General features: G+C 41.5%; 1 protein-coding gene across 5 annotated transcripts in view; it reads right to left on the bottom strand.

Annotated features, from left to right (window-relative positions):
• Positions 1 to 25,230, bottom strand: part of LHX9 (LIM homeobox 9) — a 56,231-nt gene that overhangs the window by 11,606 nt on the left and 19,395 nt on the right. For 3 of the 5 annotated variants that reach the window (XM_056523464.1, XM_056523463.1, XM_056523462.1), the window contains exon 4: positions 11,834 to 12,030. In XM_056523464.1, the coding sequence (XP_056379439.1) occupies positions 11,834 to 12,030 (197 nt within the window). Of the gene's footprint in view, positions 1 to 4,886; positions 7,045 to 11,833; positions 12,031 to 25,230 lie in introns of those variants that run through there. The other 2 variants (XM_056523461.1, XM_056523459.1) reach the window with 2 other exon arrangements.

Below are 25,230 nucleotides of genomic sequence, written 5' to 3'. Positions count from 1 at the left end.
TTCCTAATTGCCTATAATTTCCACCTGTTGTCTGTTCCATTTGCACAACAGCATGTGAAATTGATTGTCAATCAGTGTTCTTCCTGAGTGGACAGTGTGATTTCACAGGAGTGTCATTGACTTGGAGTTACATTGTGTTGTTTAAGTGTTCCCTTTATTTTTTTGAGCAGTGTTTATTACTTTTTAAATCATTCCCAATGCAAATGTTAGTTATATTTTTATTGCACCACAAAAAAAGGTTTCATCTAGTCTTAGGCCATGTTCACAAGGCAAAAATTCAGCTTGGAAATTGCGTTGCAGAACAGTCTGCAACAGAAAGAACATACTTAAAGGGGAACTCCAGTGGAAGAATATTGTTTTCAAATCAACTGGTGCAAGAAAGTAAAACAGATTTCTAAATTACTTCTATTTAAAAATCTTAACCCTTCTAGTACTTAGCAGCTGCTGTATACTACAGATATACTACTGAGAAATTTGTGAAGTTCTTTCAAGCCTGACAACAGTGCTCTCTGCTGACACCTCTGTCCGTGTCAGGAACTGTCCAGGGCAGGAGAGGTTTTCTATGAGGATTTGCTTCTAATCTGGATAGTTCCTGATACAGACAGAGGTGTCAGCAGAGAGCACTGTGGTCAGACAGAAAAGAAATTCACAAGTTTCTCTGTAGTATACAGCAGCTGATAAGTACTGGAAGGATTAAGATTTTTTGATAGAAGTATTTTACAAATCTGTTTAACTTTCCGGCACCAGTTGATTTGAAAACATTTGTTTTCTACTTGTTTCCACCGGAGTTCCCCTTTAATGTGGTGCAAGGTATGTATGACAAATACGTTATTCCTGCCGTATTTTCAGGCAGTTTGTACACTGCAATTTTTACAAAGTGTGAACATACCCTAAATCAGGCACATATGCATAGTAAATATGTCCAATTTTTTCCATATGAGTTCATGAAATAATTTTCCATCCCTTGCCATATTACAGAGGGATCTTCTCCTAGCGGTATGCTTCCAGACAGAATAATGTATGGCTCAATATAACCATAGTGAGATATACAGAGTGCTTATTGCTCCATATAGCAACATACAGAGTGCCTATGGCTCCTTATAGCGGTATACAGAGTGCCTAAGGCTCTATATAGTACCATACAGAGTGCCTATGGCTACATATAGTGGTATACAGAGTGCCTGTGGCTCCATATAGCAACAAACAGAGTGCTTATGGCTTCATATAGCAATAAACACAGTGCCTAGGGCTCCATATAGCAACACACAGAGTGACTATGGCTCCATATAGCGGTATACAGAGTGCCTATGGCTCCATATAACGACATACAGAGGGCCAATGGCTCCATAAAGTGGCATACAGAGTGCCTATGGCTCCATTTAGCAGTAAACAGAGTGCCTATGGCTCCATTTAGAGGTATACAGAGTGCCTATGGCTCCATGTAGCAATGTACAGAGTGCCTTTAGCTCCATATAGCGGTATACAGAGTGACTATGGCTCTATATAGCAGCATACAGCAGTCCATGGCTCTATATAGTGATATACAGAGTGCCTATGGCTCCAAATAGCTGCCTACAGAGTGTCTATGACTCCATATAGTGGTATACAGAGTGCCTATGGCTCCATATAGTGGTATACAGAGTTCCTATGGCTCCATATAGTGGCATACAGGAGCCTATGGCTCTATATAGCGGTATACAGAGTACCTATGGCTCCATATAGCGGTATACAGAGTGACTATGGCTCCATATAGCAGTATACAGAGTGCCTATGGCTCTATATAGCGGCATACAGATTGTCTAATACTCCATATAGGAGTATACAGAGTTTCTATGACTCCATAATAGGGGAATATAGGGACTCTGTCCTGAATCCATTCTAGCCCAGCTCCCAAAGCTTTTTGGTAACAGGAAACAAATTAAACTCCAGATTTAGGTCTAAACTTGAATGAAGAAGAAAATACCATGTTAAACAAAACCGGATCAAGAAAAAATAGAGCAAAGTATCTGCAAAGTTGTGCAACATTTTATGTAGATTTTAACTGTGGAGTTTAAAAAAGGATTTTCCTTTAAACTGTTCAAAGTGATTTTTCGGCTATGACATTTCGCATCAGATATGCTGCAAAAAAAAAAAATCCCTTTAACAAAGAGAAATGTAAGATGCCCGTGTGACAGAGGAAAAAAAAACCTACATAAGTAAATTTTGCTGAGCTGTACATGAAATTTCTTATATGCCATGTTCCTGACATTTCCTATTGGATGAGATTTTTTTCTGATTATTTGGAGCTTTTTCATCAATATTCATAACGCTACATTTCTGAGCAGGTGTGGCAGAGAAAAGTGTGTGAGTAATGATGGTTACTATGCTGGTAATTTAGCGCTTAAGAAATGGTTTAAAGGGGTACCCCATTGCTAGACATCTTATCCCCTATCCCCTACATTGATGTCTATAGACATGAATGGAGGTGGCGTGGTGTGACATCATGACCACGGCCTCCCGAACCCACTGTTCTGAACATAATGTCAGCAAGGAGATCGTGGGGGTCCCAGCGGACCCCCGCAATCAGACATCTTATCCCCTATCCTCTAGATAGGGGGAAAAGATGTCGAGCAACAGAGTACCCCTATAAGGCCAGGTCCATACTAGAGTATGTTTTTGCATTTTATATAAAAGTAAAATGGAGTTATAATATTAGACTGTCTATTACCCTATACTGTAAGATTCAATATGAAAACATTGGCATTGCATTGGATGCCATACTGTGGGTATGTTTTTCACTGAAAACGTCTCCATTTTATGGCTCTGTACAGGGCAACATACTACTTATGCCTTCATACGGCCATGGTGTGTGCATGAGGCCCAGTAATACTTTGACAATTACCCCTTATTTTTATAAGATGCAGGAAACAGGATCCAAAACAACTCGGCGGGGCAGGGTTTAAGCAAACCACATCCAAGTGACCATTTCGGGGACCTCCTCAAGATGCCTTATTTGAGTGTCGCCAAATATTCATCAGCGCTATTGTTAGTCATCACTGCCATAGATGCAGAGCTCATGCTACGTTATTGGCTCCTAAATATAGACCTAGATCTAATAAAACTGTGTAAAATCCTGACATTGTTCTAAACACCCAAAATCCAAGCAGTTTAAATAGTAAAGAAATAAAGATAAATAGAAAAACATAAAGCAAAAATAAACTAGTAGGGACATGGCCTCCATGCTACAGAATTCTCCATAATTTCTGTGAGAAACCAAGCCATTGGCTCCAGATTTTGTTTCCCTAAGGGTACCATCCCATATGTCTTGCAATCCGGTTCAGTACTGAGCTGGTTTACCGGCCACAACAAGAGGCAAAGTGCAGGCCAGGCGGGGGAAATGTTACAAGATTTGTTTCCCTGTCCGGCCTGTTTGGCGATCCTGTGTCCCAATTGAGACGTCAGATAAATCTGAACTGTCCCATTGAAATGAATGGGATCGGCTCGATCATCAGTTTTCCTCCTGTATTGTTCTACAGCTGAGCCGGATCACAGGACATATGTGATTGCACCATGAGAGAATAACAGATTATCACAAAGAAGAAAAAAAATTCAGGATTTTACCCATGGCCCTAAACCTTTTTCGTCAAGCCAGAGCATTGTAACTAAGTACACGGTTTTGGTTAAAGATAATGTGTCACCAAGTTTATAACCATAAACATCCCCAATTCTAAATATGTATTGTATGGGTACTCACTAGCTCTCCCCAGCAAGGAACAATAGAGACAATAGGAGTCCTCTCAATGTTATTGTCTATTCTGGAAGTCCTTGGTATGTAAATTAGCAGAGTTGATCCCCACCCTTCAGCAGCAGCCAGGTATAGGGCAGACTAACAGTAAAAATATATGAATATTCAGAAATTGGGCAAAGAAGTGCCCGGGAACAGGAAAAGTCAGAATTTGCAGGATTTGTACTGTGGAATACTAGTGAGTCCAAATACAAAAATAAGATATCTGGAAACAACAGGTTGACCAATATAGCATTAGGCTAAGTTCACACATCGGAAAATTTATAGACGTATTTTATTGTACATGCACATTTTCATCCGTAATCGGAAAAAAAATGCACATCCACCTGCTGAGCGTGTACTGCTGTCTACAACCTGTTCTTTCAATAACCAATAACTATTCCTCGTGGTGCTCAATCTTGAAACTCAAGGCAATAAATCCATATAATAAAAGAATACAGATGGCACTCACGTTCCGAGCAAATTTTTCTTGTCGGGTCCTGGATATAGATAATGGCCGGCGGGCCGTTTCACGCTCAAATGCTCATTTGAGCATGAAACGGCCCATCGGCCATTATCTGTATCCAGGACCTGACAAGAAGAAAAAAAATAAAAAATCTGCTTGGCCACATGAGTGCCATCTGTGTTCTTTTGTTATATAAAATAAAATGTCTGTAGTTTTTCCGATGTGTGAACTTACCCTTACTGTGGTTTGGGAGAGTTAATAGAAAGCCTGACCGATTCTCTCTAAGGGGAAACATTTGATATCTCTTCTTGGAGTTGGATATCTCAACTTTGTTTTTGTTTTTTGTCTTCCGTGGACTGACATTTACACTCATTTTTTCAAGGTTATGGAAATAAGTATAATACAATTTCCTAAGAGGCACTTATAAGAATGGACACATCTGAAGCATACCTTAAATTTGGTACAAAAAAAATAAAAATAAGGTGAAAAAATCATGTGGGCCTTTTGGGTGGTTTCACACACAGTTTTGTTTTTGTTTTTTTTGCAAAAAACATCACTGCAGTTTTGATGCAATTGTTGACAGAAATGGATCCAGCAGTAACTAAAATATAAGTCCTCCCTTATAATATTCCCAAGCCCCCCCCCCCCCCCCCCCTTTTTTGAAACCCCTTCTGTCTGCATCAAAAACTGCAGTGGAAAATTTCCAAGAAAAAAAACTGTTTTTATGACACCAACCATATGGGAGTTTCACAAATGCTGTTTTAATGAAATTCTTTATATAGTTTTTGTAGTCAAAGCTCGGAGTGGATTAAAGATCAACAGAAGTAGATTCTTTCTCTTATGTCTTCTCTACCTTTATGATCCACTCTCGGCAATGGCTTTAAAACTGCATTAAAATGGCAGGCGCGAACTCTCCCTAGTGTACAGAAAACACATGAAAACTGTTTTTCAAGAGCAATAGGTTATAGGTATATCCCTGCATGTCCTCCGCTCTTATGTTTCCAGTGGAGTTGTTATCATGGGAAATTTTAATATCTCCAAAATGTCAATAAAATGTTTCAGACATCAGATTTATGGTCAAATGTAAAAAAAAAAAAAAAAATCCCATAATACATTGAGATTTCCATTTTTGCAAACCTGGCCATACTCTTTAGACAGCAGTTGGCCAAACAGCTATTCCTCCTAATACCCCGTACACTTAGCTTGGATATGGGAGGAAGCCCCTGCCAGACCCCTCTGCTGCAAGCTTATCTGTATTGCAAATAGAAGAATCGGCATGTTGAAATCCAACAGCTCAGTTCACTAGATGGAAAGTCAGGATACCATCATACTCATTAGATAGTGAATCGGTCCCCACAAAATAGGCAAGCTTGGCAAGCCCATCTCGGATGTTGGTTCGGCAGCAGGATATATGTTTATATTTCCTAGCAACTTCTTAGCCCGAGACTTGCCCTATACTAAAGTGATCGGGATCCAGATTTGCCATCCCATTGAGTTGAATAGACATCGGACAAATCCGTATCATGACCGCTTTAGTGTTCAGCTGTAAAATTGCCGGGAAATTTAAACATGTATCCTGCCATCGGACCAGCATCGGAGCTGCCATTTAACTCTCTCCTATTATGTAGATCTAAAATCAATATCCATATCAATATTTACATACTAACTATATGTGATCTGTATGTGATCTGGATCTTCACAATATCCATAATAACTGGGAACTGCCAGAAGTAGAGGTTGCAACAGGGATCGGGCCTGTAACTTCAAGCATTGATAATGTGACTAAGAAGTTTTCACACGTTTCCCGTACACCAAAAGGGCCTTTCATATAACACTTCTAGTACTTCTACTCTTGAGTCTTGTTCACTGTCAAAAGGCAGCGCAATATAAAGAGACGGCGACCCTGCATTGAGACAGACTCAGAGGAAGAAGAAACAGAGGATAAGAAGAAACAGCCATGTCGTTCCATCGGAGGCAATATATTACAATGACACCAAACATAGTTAGGAACTTTTTTTGTGTGTGTGAAAACTGGAGGATTTTAGCGATTACCGGCCTTTAGACTGCTCCATGCCAATTCTATTCTTGAAATAAAATGAACGTCATGATATAACCAAATAGACAGCCATATTGATAAAAGGAAATGGGGTCTATCAGTGAAAAATCACAGTGAGAAGAGTAAGACATAGGTGCAGAGGGTGCCATGCGGGCCCCAGTCCCTGCAGGACTATAGTGCTGCACCAGGCCCCAGCACTGATCTAAGTGTTGATATAACTCAGGAATGATAGAAAACATAGCGCACAATTATATATGACCGTATGCCTGTGTCCCACACATCTCTTTACTCTTCCCTACGCAACATCCCTCCATGGGGGAGGGAAGGGGCAATGATGTTCAGGCAACAATGACAGCACAGATAAATTCACTGAGTGGCGGTAGAGTTGATTCTTCGTCGTTCGCTGGTTATATCCTGATTAGAGGGTTAAATGCACAGTATTGCAACAGAACAAAAAAAAATAAGAGAGACAGTAGAAGACAAGAAGAGTCTTGGTACAGGTTAAAAAAGATTGGTGAGTGTAGTTTGAGATGGGCTTCCAGACTCATGATTGTCCATGTTTGGGGTTACAGAGGCCCCGACATTGAGGGAGGGGCTGGTGAGGTCTGATAATGTGGATGCGCCACCTGTTGGTGTGAGTGCAGCACTGTCCGCTGATGCTGGGGCGCTGAGAGAGGCACCTTCAACCTTATCGCCTCCCCCATTCTCCTGTCGTAAAAGATTCCTTCTGAATTTCGCCCGTGCGTTTTGAAACCAAACCTGTAAACCAATCCCAGGGCATTCCTTTTACCGATTATTTTATTTTAATTTTCTTTTACCCAGATACTTAAACTGGGTGTGTTTCTACCTAAAAAAAAAACTATCACCTTACAACACATGGGTCAACAAAAGGGCCAACTATTTTACAGCCAAAAGTCACGCTGAGAGTGGTACTGGGGCCTTATGGGATGTGCGTCTGAATTTTGGTGGCCATAAACACTACAGGGGGGAGATTTATCAGACCTTGTGCAGAGGAACAGTGGAGCAGTTGCCCATAGCAACCAAGCAGATTCCAGCTTTCATTTTGAACAATGGTTGCTATGGGTAATTGCTTAACTGTTTCTCTGCATAAGGTTTGATAAGTCTCCCCCTAGAGGACATGTTTGGTAATCTGTCCAGAAGGAAAACTTATGGTTACCTATGGCAACCAATCACAGCACAGCTTTTATTTTCACTAGTAGAATACGATATTTAAGCACTTCACTGTGATTGGTGGCAATTGCAACACATAATTATTCTTTTAGGGTCCGTTTACATATCCGTATTTTGCTGCACATTTTCCCTTTGCTTCCCGTTGAACCAAATAGGTAGGAAAATCAGCTGAGGAAAATTTGCAGCAAAATACGCATTTGTGTGAACAGACTCTTAGACAGTTTCCTGAACTTCCTTGTGACCAATGGGGCATTTTATGTTTTCTAGGACCTTATTTATTTTTTGCCAAAACCAGAATTGGGTTCTAAACACAGGAATTTTTAATAAATCTCCCCATTCGCCTTCACATCTCACAGTTTATATCATAAAGTAAACTATAATAACTGCGTCAGACCCATGAACCATGCCTGACAGACCGCATTCAATTATAATGGGGCCCTTTTAGTTCCATCATGGCGTCCTTAATTGTGACTGGAAAAATAGCGCTGCATGCTGCATGATTTTTCCCGTAAAATCAGAAAAGAACTACCCACAGAGGCTCGGGACAGTCCTACACAATCCTACACAGGTAAATTATACAGGAAAGACTAAGGGTACGTTCACACAGGCAGATGTTTGTTAGTGAAAATCTTTAGCGCATTATGTTGACTTCAATAAGGTCCGCTGAAGATTTTTCTCTGCCGAAAATATGACGTAGACCACAACTAAAACCTGCATCAGGAAACTCACAAAACATCAACCCATGTGAACGAACCCTTAATGGGAAACTTATTAAGACGGGTGAGAGAGAAAGAATCATAATAAATGTGGCATATTGCTTGCACTGTCCATGCGCCAGACTTTGGGGATGTTCACACTGAGGAAAACGAGGAGGAACATTTCTTCGCTGAAATCCTCTTTGTGCTCCATGCTACAATGATGCAGAAATGAAGCAGAATTTTGCGCAGAAATATATAGTCTCATTGACTTAATGGGATTATACTGGGGGATTCCGGCTGAAGAATGGACATGTTCGCAAGGAAATGACTATTGAATAGATTCCCATTAAAATCAATAGGAATCTAACTCAAGATGGAATCCGCATCAAATTCCTTTAAAGGGGTACTCCGGTGCACGCTCAGAGCCGGAGGCCGTGATCGTGACATCACAACCACGCTCCTCGTGACATCAGGCTACGCCCCCTCCATTCATGTCTATGAGAGGAGGCGTGTCAGCCGACACGCCCCCTCCTATAGACATGAACAAAGGGGCATGGTGTGATGTCACGAGGGGGGTGTGGTCGTGACGTCAGGACCACTGCCGCAGGAACCCGATGTTTGTTTAGAATGCTGGGGGCTGTGGGAGATTATGGGGGGCCTAAGCTGCGGGACTCCCACAATGAGACATCTTATCCCCTATCCTTTGGATAGGGGATGAGATGTCTAGCAGCGGAGTACCCCTTTATGTTAAATCTGTCAGGTTTTGGGGGTTATAGACCTGTCATACGGTGGACACCAATGGTGCCCACCAGACCCCCCTGACTTATAATGGGGTCCATCAGGTTTTATTGTGTAATCCGTCATTTTGACAAGAACAACAGAGCTACATGCTGCATTTAGTGTGTGAGAACTATCAATGGAGGCAATAGAACTTGATTTCTGAAGCTGTGTAAGGGAATGTTCACACTGAGGAAATTCTAAGAGAATATTCCTTGCAGAATTTTCTCAGTGCATCCGCATTGTTTAAAACAGTCCGGAATCAGCACTTATGTCTTCAGCAAACTGCGGTCAAAGGGCACTTCTCTCCCAAAATAATATAGCAGCAACATGGATTTCAGCACACTAGATCCAGATAAAAACATCTTTAATATAATTTTCTCAATAACATCTTATTTAATTTAATTTTTTAATATAAAGTATTAAAATAAAATCCACACGACATGTACAAATGCGCGACAGGGCTGATGTGTTTCAGTCCACAGATCTTAATCATAATGGTTTATGATTAATGTCTGTTGACCGAAACCTGTCAGGCTTGTCCCGCACTTGTACCTGTCGTGTGGATTTTGTTTTAATACTTTATATTAAAGGGGTACTCTGGTGGAAAACTTTCTTTGAAAAATCAACTGGTGCCAGAAAGTGAAACAGATTTGTAAATTACTTCTATTAAAAAATCTTATTCCTTCCAGTACTTATTAGCTGCTGAATACTATAGAGGAAATTATTTTCTTTTTGGAACACAGTGCTCTCTGCTGACATCACGAGCACAGTGCTCTCTGCTGACATCTCTGTCCATTTTAGGAACTGTCCAGAGCAGCATATGTTTGCTATGGGGATTTTCTCCTACTCTGGACAGTTCTTAAAATGGCCAGAGATGTCAGCAGAGAGCACTGTGCTCGTGATTTAGCAGAGATCTCTGTGTTCCAAAAAGAAAAGAATTTCCTCTGTAGTATTCAGCAGCTAATAAGTACTGGAAGGATTAAGTATTTTTTTTTTAAATTGAAGTCATTTACAAATCTGTTTAACTTTCTGGCACCAGTTAATTTAAAGTACCGGAGTACCCCTTTAAAGAAGATGTTTTTACCTGGATCCAGTTTGCGGGAATTCGAGTTGCTGCTTTATTGATTTACATCAGGCCATTGCTCCTGGCCATTAATGCAGATGCCTACCAGGAAAAGGAGGAGTGCAGACTCTGGGAATCCGGGAAAAGAACAGCACTGCATGCTGTGCTTTTCTTCCTGTCAAGTTTGATGGAACAATATAGGGATATGTCGGCACTTCCATGGAATCTGCAGTGGTGCATAAGGTAGGGTAAAGCCACAGGTAGAAGAAAGATAATACCCAGCACTCACCAGTAATGCACAGTGAAGATTTATTATGCCATAGTGTAGTACAAGGACGCGTTTCGGCGTGGAAGCCTTCCTCACCTGTCTGCCTATAGGCAAACAGCTGAGGAAGGCTCCCACGCCGAAACGCGTTCTTGTTGTGAAACAAAGAAAAAATGGTGCGCACCTCGTGCAGATTACCCAGGTTAAAATTAGAAATTATAAAGAGAGCCGTGTGGATGGCCCCTTACCTCAAGGTGTTGTGCTCAGAGCATAACATCTAGTGTGGCATGTAGGTGAGAACGCAGCCTCAGGGTCCCTCTGGTGATCCAGGGCAGGAAACCGGTGACAATCGTAGAATACGGTAGGTAAAAAAAAATTCCAAAGAAAAGGGGGACATCAATTGGGGCGCAGGACTCAAAATGTGGAATTGAGATAACAACATTTATTGAAGGTATCGGGTGCAACGCTAAAGGAAGGAGCGTTTCCAGCCCGGACCGGGCTCTACGTCAGGCAATTACAAAGTGTCTGAAACACAGCATGATAAAACTGCTGCCGTTTTTTGCTTCCAGGTGGATCAATGGGATCATCAACCGGAAGCGTATTAAAAGTTATGTGCATTTAAAAACCATAAAATAGTAAAACAATCCACCCAGAAGCAAAAAAAACACAGCAGTTTTATCATGCTGTGTTTCTGACACTTTGTAAATGCCTGACGAAGAGCCTGGTCCGGGCTGGAAACACTCCCTACTTTAGCATTGCATTCTATACCTTCAATAAATGTTGTTATCTCAATTCAACATTTTGAGTCCTGTGCCCCAATTGATGACCCCTTTTCTTTGAAACGCGTTCTTGTACTACATTATGGCATAATAAATCTTCACTGTGCATCATTGGTGAGTGCTGGGTATCATCTTTTTTCTACCTGAAGTTTGATGGAACGGCTAAAGAAGGCAGTTTACCGAACCTCCGGTTGTGGTGGTGGTGTGAACACGACCTTATACTTTTAAACAGTCCAATGCTGGTATTGGCAAAAAATTAAAGAAATGTAAAAAAATAAAATAAAAAAAATGCAACTATGTAAAAAGGCCTTTATGAACCTATAAATTTATGTTAAATAAACTGAAATAAACTCTCCGCCCTCTATAACTGGGCGAATTATCATCCAGTAATTTGGAATTATTTTAGTGATAAAAAATCTTAATGGGTCAATCATTCACGTAAGGCAAACATAAAAAGTCTCGCCTTACAAAATGTAAAACTGCCGTCATGGGACCCGGGCAGCTGCTATTAAGGGAGTAATGGAAAAATTGACTCTGAGAGTGAGTGGTTAGAGACCTCCTGCTATGTCTACCGTCCAAAAACATTCACCCACTCAAAAAAACAGTACACCCTGCCACTACTGCTAAAACATTCAGTAAGTCAACATTGGATCTGACCCATTTAGCAAGAAAGAGTCAGAATACAAGACAGAAATGAACCATATAAAGGGGCTATTCTAACAAACCAGGGGCACCACAAGACACTGCTACAAAAGGAGATACGGCCGCTCACCTGTAGGACCCTTTTGGTTAATCCTGTTTTTTGAGCCAGTTGCTTTAAATCCTTTGCGTCTGGATTGTGGTTTATAGCGAAGTATGACTTCATGGTGCGGAGCTGGTGATGCTTGAATGAGGTACGCATACGTTTTGTCTTTTGGGAGGGAGGATATGACTGGTCTCTGTCCAAATCTGTATCGTTCTCATTGCAACCTGTAAGGGACAAGGCAGCGATATTATGTGCAGGGCATTCATATGGTAAAAAAATACAGTAAAGACAGACAATAGGCAGGAGCTGCAAATTTCAAACTACAAATTTCAAACTACAATGCAACAACCTCCAATTTTGGGGGGAGGGGGGTGGGGTTATTCCAGAAATAAAAATCCCAAAATTTGTAATGGTTGACATCATTTTTTTTTTTTCAAAGTAGAAATGGTTTATTTATGCCACATGCAGCTAAGCTTATTTGTATGCAAGTGACACAAATGAACATTTCCACTTTGCTAAAGAAGATCCTGTAGGCCTTTTTTTAGCTACAGAGATATGGTAAATTTAAATATACATATATATAGATAGACAGGTTTTAGACTAGTTTTAGCCCCTTTTAACTGTATGGGCATCCACAGGAAGCCCATACAGTTGAACACTATGATTGATTACTCTTAACTGTAAGTATGTCCTATGGACACACTTACAGGTAACAGTGGTGCTCATCCAGATGCAGCTTTATGCCTACAGCCACTAGAGGCCTAGTGTATCTTATCTTTACTCATCCTACAAGTGCGCGCCCCAAGAAAGATAAAAGAGCCATGAAGATGGAAGAGCATTGGTGTATGCGGAGGGAACCAGGAGCCAAGGTGAGTATGGTTTGTTTGTCTTTGGGGGAATTTTATTAACTTGCCAATGGGGAACCAACCTACTAAGACCTATCTACAGGGGGAACCTGCCTACTGGGGTCTATCTACAGGGGAACCTGCCTACTGGGACCTATCTACAGGGGGGATCTACCTATTTGGGGATATCCACAAGGGAAACTACATACTGGAAAACTATTTACTGGGGACCTATATACTTGGGAACCAACCTACTGGAGCCTATCTACAGGGGCAAACTACCTATTGGGGGCCTATGTACATGGCCTGCACCAACCTAATGGGGGAAACCGGATGCAGGTGGGACCTGTCTACTTACTGGAGCAACCTACCTATCCCTTTACCCCCTCAACCCACTTACCTACCAACTTTACTGTGACACCAAGGGCCATTATTACTGTTTGGGGGCACTATAGATGGTATAAAGGTAAGGGGGTGCTGGAAAAGGGCATAGCCTAAAATGTTTGTCTGGGAGGTTCTGTTGAGTTGAGTTGTGGCTGGAAGAAATTATGCTGGCGGCCTGGGCTGGATGGATACACAAAAGGTAGCTGACTTCCATCAGAGAAGACGCCACTTGTGAGTCACTGACCGTAACTGCACTGTAATCACGTATACTGTATCTACCACTGTATGGGGGGGTATATTTGCTTGTGTATAGTCTTTTATTTATTTAGTAACAGCATGGTGAACATATATGGTCATTGTGTGGAAGAGCTCATTTGGAGCCTTCACTGTGTATCACCAGAAATCTAGTGGATGAATGTTCATATTAATGCATAAGGATATTGGGATAAGCAGCTGCCAACACCTCTGATTATGCTGATCATCCGGATTAAGATTTGACGTGTCGGCCCTTGTATCCCCATCAGCAGACATCATGGTCCAGGGTCTCTGTTAACAAGTACCTATTGTGTCATTGGGGAGGGGGCCCATTTCTAATATCTTGCCTAGGGGCCCCCAGTAGCCTTGATCTGGCCCTGCGCACAGAAGAAATAGCTACCAACACCTTGTACTCTTCTTGTATTCTAGGTTTGCACATATTGTATATACATTTTGCAAAAAGTCTTATTGTAGCCCAAAAATAAACAAAGGATCAAATGATTCAGTTAAAGGCCCCCATTCATATAAGAGCAGTGTTTCCCAAGCAGTGTGCCCCCAGCTGTTGCAAAACTACAACTCCTAGCATGCTAGTAGTTGTGTTTTGCAACAGCTGGAGGCACACTGCTTAGGAAACACTGCATTAGAGAAAAGTCAGCCGATCTCAGCGATCTAGGTGGGTTCACCAGCTATCATATGTGTACGGAGACCGCCCAATATCCTTCAGACACATGATCGCATGGGAAGAAGAATCCGGCCTGTAGACTTATTGTTTTCTCTAGAGACAGAACCCTGCAAGAGAGACAATCAGGGCCGGCTCTGCCTATAGGCAAAAGAGAGCGTCCTCTTAGACAGCCACAAGAAAGTTAGACAGCCAGCATCCGAACCACTCACTCAACCAGCTCAGCCAGCAGCACCACCATAACCCCCCCCCATATGTGTGTCACCCCAGTAGTAAGGTAATTACATAAGGAGGAGGTTTGTTACAGTGTGTCACCCCAGTAGTAAGGAGATTACATTAGGAGGAGGTTTGTTACAGTGTGTCACCCCAGTAGTAAGGGGATTACATGAGGAGGAGGTTTGTTACAGTGTGTCACCCCAGTAGTAAGGAGATTACATGAGGAGGAGGTTTGTTACAGTGTGTCACCCCAGTAGTAAGGAGATTACATGAGGAGGAGGTTTGTTACAGTGTGTCACCCCAGTAGTAAGGTGATTACATGAGGAGAGGTTTGTTACAGTGTGTCACCCCAGTAGTAAGGAGATTACATGAGGAGGAGGTTTGTTACAGTGTGTCACCCCAGTAGTAAGGAGATTACATGAGGAGGGGGTTTGTTACAGTGTGTCACCCCAGTAGTAAGGAGATTACATGAGGACGAGGTCTGTTACAGTGTGTCACCCCAGTAGTAAGGAGATTACATGAGGAGGAGGTCTGTTACAGTGTGTCACCCCAGTAGTAAGGAGATTACATGAGGAGGTTGTTACAGTGTGTCACCCCAGTAGTAAGGAGATTACATGAGGAGGAGGTTTGTTACAGTGTGTCACCTCAGTAGTAAGGAGATTACATTAGGAGGGGGTTTGTTACAGTGTGTCACCTCAGTAGTAAGGAGATTACATGAGGAGGTTGTTACAGTGTGTCACCCCAGTAGTAGGTGATTACATGGGGAGGAGGTTTGTTAAAGTGTGTCACCCCAGTAGTAAGGAGATTACATGAGGAGGAGGTTTGTTACAGTGTGTCTCCCCAGTAGTAAGGTAATTACATGAGCAGAAGGTTTGTTACAGTGTGTCACCCCAGTAGTAAGGTAATTACATGAGCAGAAGGTTTGTTACAGTGTGTCTCCCCAGTAGTAAGGTAATTACATGAGCAGAAGGTTTGTTACAGTGTGTCTCCCAGTAGTAAGAATGGGGCATGTCAAAGGGCAGGCCAATGGGTTGAGTCAAGGGGGCGTCAAAATTAAAATTTTGCCTTGGGTGGCAAAATTCCTTGCACCAGTCCTGCAGACAATGGTTACTCCCCTCTCCAAAATAAACACATGTACGCTCAGCTGAGTCGAGTGTGCATGTGTACAGCGAGATAAAAAAGGAATAGTTGTTGGCTGAACTAATGTTTATCCGACAGCTATTACAGGTGTATGGGCATCTCTACATTCATTGCTAAATTATACAATTTTATTATGTTAGATAATGAGATCATGTGATGGATTTCCACATTGAGTTTATTGCTTTACTTTTATGGGCAAACGCAACCTTAGTGAATAATATCTGTGGTGGGAGGTGTAAGGCTTGGTCCCCTAAATAGACACTATATGACTCTTGTGACACTGAGCTGATATTTTGCAGGAAGAGTTGGCCAAATATATATAAGCTGCCAGATATATAAATATATATATATATATATATATACATACACACATACATAAACATTACACAATCCCCCATTTGCATGACTCAAGCAACTGATGAAATAACTATAGTGCCAATACTATTTAAAATAACTCTACAATGAATAAAAAATCCTAATGAAATGTCCACAGCATCCATTAGGGGGCAGTGCAGCACTGTCCTGTAAAGGCTTCTGAAGAGCCCCAGGCACAGAGCACTGTACATTCCTTCACTCATTCATACAAACCAATTTACTATAAAGAGTACAATATTATGTATACTAGGAAGAGGAGGATGTCACCAAAATACTGTATTCATTATGATACATGATCAGTAAACTGGCGGATATAGGAGATGCCATGGTTGGAGATATAGGATGATAGAGACAGATAGATAGATAGATAGATAGATAGATAGATATATGAGAGAGAGATAGATAGATAGATAGATAGATATGAGAGAGATAGATAGGTATGAGATAGATAGATAGATAGATAGATAGATAGATAGATATGAGAGAGATAGATAGGTATGAGATAGATAGATAGATAGATAGATAGATATGAGATAGATAGATAGATAGATAGATATGAGAGAGATAGATATGAGATAGATAGATATGAGAGAGATAGATAGATAGATATGAGATAGATAGATAGATAGATATGAGATAGATAAATAGATAGATATAAGATAGATAGATAGATAGATATGAGAGAGATAGAGAGATAGATATGTGATAGATAGATAGATAGATATGAGATAGATAGATGATAGATAGATATGAGATAGATAGATAGATAAATAGATAGATAGATATGAGATAGATAGATAGATAGGAGATAGATAGATAGATATGAAATAGATAGATATGAGATAGATAGATATGAGATAGATAGATAGATATGAGATACATAGATATGAGATAGATAGATATGAGATAGATAGATAGATAGATAGATATGAGATAGATAGATAGATAGATAGATATGAGATAGATAGATAGATAGATAGATATGAGATAGATAGATATGAGATAGATAGATAGATAGATAGATATGAGATAGATAGATATGAGATAGATAGATAGATAGATATGAGATAGATATGAGATAGATAGATATGAGATAGATAGATATGAGATAGATAGATATGAGATAGATAGATAGATAAATAGATAGATAGATAAATAGATAGATAGAAAGATAAAGCCCTATACTTGAGTCCTTAGTAAACATGGTGGTGCTGTGCTGCCTTCCCTTCTTACCTTGTGCAACATCTGCAATAAGTTTATATCTGATCTGGAAGATTCCAGACACCAGGGGATTTGTAATTTAAACAACATCACTTCACATTTCCTATAAGAGAGTTCTAGGGGACCGCGGGTAAATCTGGCAGACATTACACTGCACATAGTGGTAAATGTCAAACTCAACTCTGCTGCATCTCAAGATGAACGTTTTATTGCTAAAAAAAAATCTCATAGGTTGGACATTAAATCTCATCTCTAATCTTTCTATCATATCTATCGTTCTATTTATTATCTATCTATCTATCTATTTATTATCTATCTATCTACCTATCTCTATCTCTTTCTATTCCTCCTCAGGCCCTCCTGCTTTGCACATACAGCTCGGCCGGTCTGAAGTATATTGTACATAGGTCAATGCCTGATATCAACAGGAGATCATATAGGTCTGACCACAGAGAACGGAATCGCTGTCAAATTCTTGCCCTTAAAGGAGTCCTCCGATGGGAAAAAAGCATTTCAGATCATCTGGTGCCAGAAAGTTATACAGATTTGTAAATTACTTAAATCTTATCCCTTTCATTACTTACCAGCTGCTGTATGCTCCAGAGGAAGTTGAGTTGTTCTTTCCAGTCTGATCACAGTGCTCTCTGCTGACACCTCTGTACATGTCAGGAACTGTCCAGAGCAGGAGAGGTTTGCTATGGGGATTTGCTCCTACTCTGGACAGTTCTTGACATGGACAGAGAGCACTGTGATCAGACTGGAAATAACTACACAACTTCCTCTGAAGTATACAGCAGCTGATAAGTACTGGAAGGCTTGAAATTATTTAAAGGGGTAGTCCAGTGCTGAAGAACATATCCCCTATCCTATGGCTCTGGCTTAGAGTTGTATTGAGGAGGCGTGTCAGCCGCTGCTTCATGCAGTGGTCAACACGCCCCCTTCCCGCGGGCTGCCGGGGCCCCCTACAGGAGATTGGGGGGGCCCCAGCGGTCGGACCCCCGCGATCTGAAACTTATCCCCTATCCTTAGGATAGGGGATATGTTTTTCAGCACTGGAGAACACCTTTAATAAAAGTAATTTACAAATCTGTGTAACTTTCTGGCACCAATTTATTTGAAAACTTTATTTATTTATTTTTTTACCAGAGTACCCCTTTCTGTCTGACCACAGTGCTCTCTGCTGACACATCTGTCCATTTTAGGAACTGTCCAAAGTAGGAGAAAATCTCCATAGCAAACCTATCCTGCTCTGGACAGTTCCTAAAATGGACAGAGATGGCAGCAGAGAGCACTGTGGTCAGGCAGAAAGGAAATTCAAAAAGAAAAGAGCTTCCTGTGGAGCATTTAGCAGCTGATAAGTACTGGAAGGATTAAGATTTTTAAATAGAAGTAATTTACAAATCTGTATAACTTTCTGGCACCGGTTGATTTAAAAAAAAAAAAAAAGTTTTCCAGTGGAGTACCCCTTTAAGTTCAGCAGTTGGCCACACACTCATCCCAACAACATGCCATTGCATGCTTTAATAGGAACTTCCCTTTAAATGTTACTTCTACATGCTCCATAAGCCCGGTCTGATAACAGACACATTACGCTGATAGCATTGGGTTTAGCCTTGGACCATTACACACGAGCGATCACACACACATACAAGACCATCCTTTATTCCATCTGTTCTGAATTATTAGCCTTAAAGGGGTACTCCGCTGCTCAGCGTTTGGAACAAACTGTTCCGAACGCTGGAGCTGGCGCTGGCGCCGGGAGCTTGTGATGTCATAGCCCCGCCCCTTCATGACATCAAGTTCCGCCCCCTCAATGCAAGTCTATGGGAGGGGGCGTGGCGGCAGCCACGCCCCCTCCCATAGACTTGCATTGAGGGGGTGGGGTGTGACGTCATGAGGGGCGGGGCTATGATGTCACGAGCTTCCAGCTCCATCGTTCAGAATACTTTGTTTAAAACACTGAGCAGCGGAGTACCCCTTTAAATTGTAAATACCAAGTGATTCATAGAAGCTTTGTATCTTTTTAAACAAGCAGATACAAAACTCACATTGTTCTAAATGATTCTTCTCAGCAATCCATTGTATGGCTTAGATGTTGTCTTGTAAGGGCAGGCACCGACCTTAGTGATTTATTATAGGGGTACTGCGGTGGAAAACATTTTTAGGTTTTTTAGGTCTTTATAAATCAACTGGTGGCAGAAAGTTAAACAGATTTGAAAATGACTTCTATTAAAAAATCTTTACCCTTCCAGTACTTTTTAGCAGCTGTATGCTACCGAGGAAATTCTGTTCTTTTTGAATTTCTCTTTTGTCTTGTCCACAGTGCTCTCTGCTGACACCCCTGTCCTTGTAAGGAACTGTCCAGAACAGCATAGGTTTGCTATGGGGATTTTCTCCTGCTCTGGACAGTTCCTGAGACGGACATCAGGTGTCAGCAGAGAGCACTGTGGACAAGACAAAAATGAAATTCAAAAAGAACAGAATTTCCTCTGTAGCATACAGCTGCTAATAAGTACAGGAAGGGTAAAGATTTTTTCATAGAGGTAATTAACAAATCTGTTTAACTTTCTGGCACCAGTTAATAAAGAATAAAAAAAGTTTTCCCCCGGAGTACCCCTTTAAATTGCATAGACTAGTGTACTGAGAGAAGTGCTAAACAGATAAGGATGACGTGGTTACTTATGGTTACACTACGATACGACGCATCCATGGAGACAGATACAACACTACATTCTAAATAAATAAATATGACAAAATAATAACTAAAAAAATAGACTGGAAATTGGCAAAAACAACATAAATACTGCTCTTGTATCTATCTGCAGATACAAGTCATTGCCATGTTGACACGTTGCGCAATCTCCTGTTCACCGATCTACCTTAGATCCCTGCAGTTTTTACAAAAGTAAATACCTTTTTGGGGGAATTGTTCTTTTATAGTCATTTATGCCCATCTAAACTGCATAAGAAACAGTCTCAACAGAGGAGCACAGAAGACTTGACGTGTTTCGTGGCGAACCACTTAATCATAAGTTTGAGGCTGATGTTTAAAGGACATCTGCAGTAAAAAATACACTTATCCCCTATCCACAGGGGGGATCCCCAGCGATCTCCCGAACGGGGGCTCCGGCATTGCCACACAGTGCACCGGCTAATGCCCAAACACTGCCTCTCGCCTCTCCCACATGGAGGAGTAGTGTTGGTCGCTGCGTCATGCTACGGCCGGCACGCCTCCTGCACGGGAGAGCCGCGGCAGAGTGGAGGCCCTGTGCGGGAGATCGTGTGGGGTCCCAGTGTTTGGACCCCCATGATCAAACACTTATCCCCTATGCTGTGGATAGGGGATAAGTGTACTTACACTGCAGATCTCCTTTAAGTGGTTCTCCACGAAACACGTCAAGTCTTCTGTGTCCCTATCTTGAGACCAAGTATGTTGGATTTCAATAGGCCTGAACATTTTGTTCTTAGGCAGATAAGACTCCACCGGAGAAGTCTGGCAGCAGCTTACTCCCTTCTCCCAATGAGACCACATTCATGCTGCATTTAGCCAACAGCTATCTTGGGGCCCCTTTAAATATATTCTGCAATCCGGTGGGGATGTTGAACCAGAGGGAAACTGATTGTTGAATTGATCAAGTCACATTGCTCCGGTGCCTCAATATGGATTCCGGATAATCGGACAGGCTGCACGGGCGCTGGAGGGGGAAATGCATCTTGCTGTGATGCCCTGTTCAGCCTGCACAATTAATGACCACCAGATCTCAAACAACTGATGCACTTTGTTATCAGTTGTGGTCAGTTTTCGTCTGGGTTCACTGAGCCGGATTGCCAGATATATGTAAACCTAGCCTTAAAGGGATATTCCTATATCAGCATATTTTCCCATCAATAAAATTGGGTGTAACAAGGGGGTCCAGTCACTGAAACCCCCGCTGATCCCAAAAACAGGGACAAAATCTCCGGAATGGTCCTCTGAGTCAAATCTCTTGACCCATGGCTGTCCCCATTTCTCCTGCACAGTGGTATATATGGCCGTTATATATGCAACATTCAAATGCATGGGGCCATGTTGTAGTTCACTGCAAAAATCCTAAGACCGTAACTAGCCCTGCGGCCTAAGGAGTAGTGGGGGACTGTCAGTCCAACCATCACCAATGTGGAAGTGGTGGACTATCCTGGTGAGATCAATTCCTTTAGTAGGGAACATCTCGTCCAGTCCAAACCCTGAGCATGCACGTGTTCTCAGGGTTATAGGAAAAAGTCAGTACCAGACTCTTACGGTAGATTATCCTCCCATCGAGCATATAAGGACAAAATGTTGAAATATAACATTGTCAATCCGATCATTTGTCATTTAACTTGTCAGGTTGGGTTCACACCAGTGTTGTCTTTTCCATTTGTTCTGCATTGTCATTGGAACAGAACGGTTTGAAAATAAGAAGCCATTGGATCTGTTACATCCAGACACCGACTGACCCAATTGGCTTTATTGGGGTCTGTTGGGTTTTCGGTATGGTGTCCATGACTTGTGCATCCAAGAAGATCAGGGCGATGTGCAAATAATAACTATGAATTGGTATTTTACATTCGCTGGATCATTTGTGCGGCGCTTCCAAAAGACTGGAGGCTTGTGAATATGTCAACTAGCCCGTCTCGAGCAGCAAGTCAATCTGTCTAAAAGGGCCCTTATAGTTATTAGTTTCTGGTGAAGGGTCTTTTATTCAAGGATTTATTCCAATTTTCATATTTGGAATCAGGAAAAAAAATTCCCCTATTATTATTTATTTATTTTTTATTTTTTTTGCCTTTTTCTGGATCCAAACTTAAGACTAATAGGCTGAACTGGATGGACATATGTCACTTTTTTAACCATACAATTATGTTGCTTTTCCTGGCGAGAATCCAGTCAGGTATGACGACTGTCAAGTTATTAATGGGTGAAGATTTTTTCTTTAATTAAACTCCATAAAAGAAACCATTTGCCATCACAAGGACAATTTGATCCAATTGGGTGACAGTGAAAGATAATTGGTGAGAAATGGCAGGTGTCTGTAATTCCCGGGTGGCGGTGAAGGGGTTATGAGATACAGAGGAGCTCAGGGTTTTACTGGATTATTAAGCGCTGGTTGTCGGCCAAGGGATTCCTGTGTCAGTCCTAATTAATAGGAAATAATTAGCGCAGGAGGCGCCCGGCTCGGATACATCACGCATCACAGGATGCGGAGCGGGAGGATTTTTCAGAATGAAAGCAGTCTAGGGTCAGAGTTGGTCAGGGGATCCTGGAGACTGGGTTTTGATCATATGGGAATAACAAAATAGTGACACTGACAGGCCCACCGCTCTATAGTCACAAATACTTTATAGGAACACATAACCTTTCTATTATTGTTTTGCCTCTATAAAATACATGTGCCAGACAGACCTAATGCCTAAATATAGGTTACACTTTAGAGAGTCATTGATTATTGGTCTATTAGACTCCATACAGTACTGATGTAAAATAGGAATGCCTTCCTTTATTATCATTTTATTTTTAGGCCCAAAATGTTGCATTATTTATTTCTGTATCACTGTACAGACATTATCACATCGGTTCCTGTTTCCATTGGGGCTCACAATCTAATTTCAGCATGTACTTGGTAAGTGAGATGATATTGGGTTATTTAGGGGAGAACATACACTTTCCATGCAGATGTTGTCTCTGGTCGGATTTGAACCCAGGGTCTTAGTGTTGAAAGGTAACAGTGCGAACCCCTGAGCCACTGTGGTGTAAATTTTGAATGGGTTAAAACTCTGTTTTTCTGAGACTCAGAACTAAATCATAGAAATAAATAATACAATTTTAGCAGCCTGAAGTTGTGTATAGAGAGAGCTAAGATGCTTACTAAGGCAGATCTATTTTTGAGTTTAATGGGATCCGTAGAATTGGCCACCTACTGGAGCCCGCACAATGCCAGTATTTATATCACTTTACAAGTGGCGGCATTGCGGCAATTTCTTGATCTGCAATGGGAAAATTTAGCCTGCCTTTTTGCCTACCTACCTACATCCTTAATTTCCTTCCTTCTTAACTTCCTTCCTACCTCCCTGCCTCCCTACCTTCACTCCCCCCTACCTTCCAACCTCCACTCTACCTTCTTTTCTCTCCACCTTCCTACCTCCCTACCTTTCTTCTTCCCTACCTACCTCCCTTTCTTCCTCCCTGCCTTCCTTCCTTCTTTCTAACCTTTCTCCTTGCCTTACTTCCTCCCTTCTTCCCTCCCTATCTTCTTTACTTCCTCTTTACCTCCCTATATTCCTTGCTTCCTCCCTCCCTTTTTCCCTCCCTATCTTCTTTACTTTTTCTTTACCTCTCTATCTTTCTTGCTCCCTCCCTCCCTTCTTCTCTCCCTACCTCCCTATCTTCATTCCTTCCTCCCTATCTTCTTTATTTCCTCTCTATCTTCATTCCTTCCTCCCTATCTTCTTTATTTCCTCTCTATCTTCATTCCTTCCTCCCTATCTTCTTTATTTCCTCTCTATCTTCCTTCCCCCTCCCTATCTTCTTTATTTCCTCCCTATCTCCATTCCTTCCTCCCTATCTTCTTTATTTCCTCTCTATCTTCCATCCTTCCTCCCTATCTTCTTTATTTCCTCTCTATCTTCCATCCTTCCTCCCTATCTTCTTTATTTCCTCCCTATCTCCATTCCTTCCTTCCTATCTTCTTTATTTCCTCTCTATCTTCCATCCTTCCTCCCTATCTTCTTTATTTCCTCCCTATCTTCCGTCCTTCCTCCCTATCTTCTTCATTTCCTCTCTATCTTCCTTCCCCCTCCCTATCTTCTTTATTTCCTCCCTATCTTCATTCCTTCCTCCCTATCTTCCTCCCCCCTCACTATCTTCTTTATTTCCTCCCTATCTTCATTCCTTCCTCCCTATCTTCCTCCCCCCTCCCTATCTTCTTTATTTCCTCTCTATCTTCCATCCTTCCTCCCTATCTTCTTTATTTCCTCTCTATCTTCCGTCCTTCCTCCCTATCTTCTTTATTTCCTCCCTATCTCCATTCCTTCCTCCCTATCTTCTTTATTTCCTCTCTATCTTCCATCCTTCCTCCCTATCTTCTTTATTTCCTCTCTATCTTCCATCCTTCCTCCCTATCTTCTTTATTTCCTCCCTATCTCCATTCCTTCCTTCCTATCTTCTTTATTTCCTCTCTATCTTCCATCCTTCCTCCCTATCTTCTTTATTTCCTCCCTATCTTCCGTCCTTCCTCCCTATCTTCTTCATTTCCTCTCTATCTTCCTTCCCCCTCCCTATCTTCTTTATTTCCTCCCTATCTTCATTCCTTCCTCCCTATCTTCCTCCCCCCTCACTATCTTCTTTATTTCCTCCCTATCTTCATTCCTTCCTCCCTATCTTCCTCCCCCCTCCCTATCTTCTTTATTTCCTCTCTATCTTCCATCCTTCCTCCCTATCTTCTTTATTTCCTCTCTATCTTCCGTCCTTCCTCCCTATCTTCTTTATTTCCTCCCTATCTCCATTCCTTCCTTCCTATCTTCTTTATTTCCTCTCTATCTTCCATCCTTCCTCCCTATCTTCTTTATTTCCTCCCTATCTTCCGTCCTTCCTCCCTATCTTCTTTATTTCCTCTCTATCTTCCATCCTTCCTCCCTATCTTCTTTATTTCCTCCCTATCTTCCGTCCTTCCTCCTTATCTTCTTTATTTCCTCCCTATCTTCATTCCTTCCTCCCTATCTTCTTTATTTCCTCCCTATCTTCCGTCCTTCCTCCCTATCTTCTTTATTTCCTCCCTATCTTCCGTCCTTCCTCCCTATCTTCTTTATATCCTCTCTATCTTCATTCCTTCCTCCCTATCTTCTTTATTTCCTCTCTATCTTCATTCCTTCCTCCCTATCTTCTTTATTTCCTCTCTATCTTCCATCCTTCCTCCCTATCTTCTTTATTTCCTCCCTATCTTCCGTCCTTCCTCCTTATCTTCTTTATTTCCTCTCTATCTTCCGTCCTTCCTCCCTATCTTCTTTATTTCCTCCCTATCTTCCGTCCTTCCTCCCTATCTTCTTTATTTCCTCCCTATCTTCCGTCCTTCCTCCCTATCTTCTTTATATCCTCTCTATCTTCATTCCTTCCTCCCTATCTTCTTTATTTCCTCCCTATCTTCATTCCTTCCTCCCTATCTTCTTTATATCCTCTCTATCTTCCTTCCTTCTTCCCTACCATCCTCACACTCCTTTATTATGGACATGATTCTTATTTTACCTAGCTGTCTGAATCCCACAGCTTGTCTTCTCCATCATACCTGCCCCTGTAT

Source organism: Hyla sarda, chromosome 6 (genome assembly GCF_029499605.1).
Source record: "Hyla sarda isolate aHylSar1 chromosome 6, aHylSar1.hap1, whole genome shotgun sequence".
In the NCBI taxonomy this organism is placed as follows: Eukaryota; Metazoa; Chordata; class Amphibia; order Anura; family Hylidae; genus Hyla; species Hyla sarda.
Note: the sequence above shows the minus strand (reverse complement) of the source record. Positions and strands in the feature narration are given on the sequence as shown.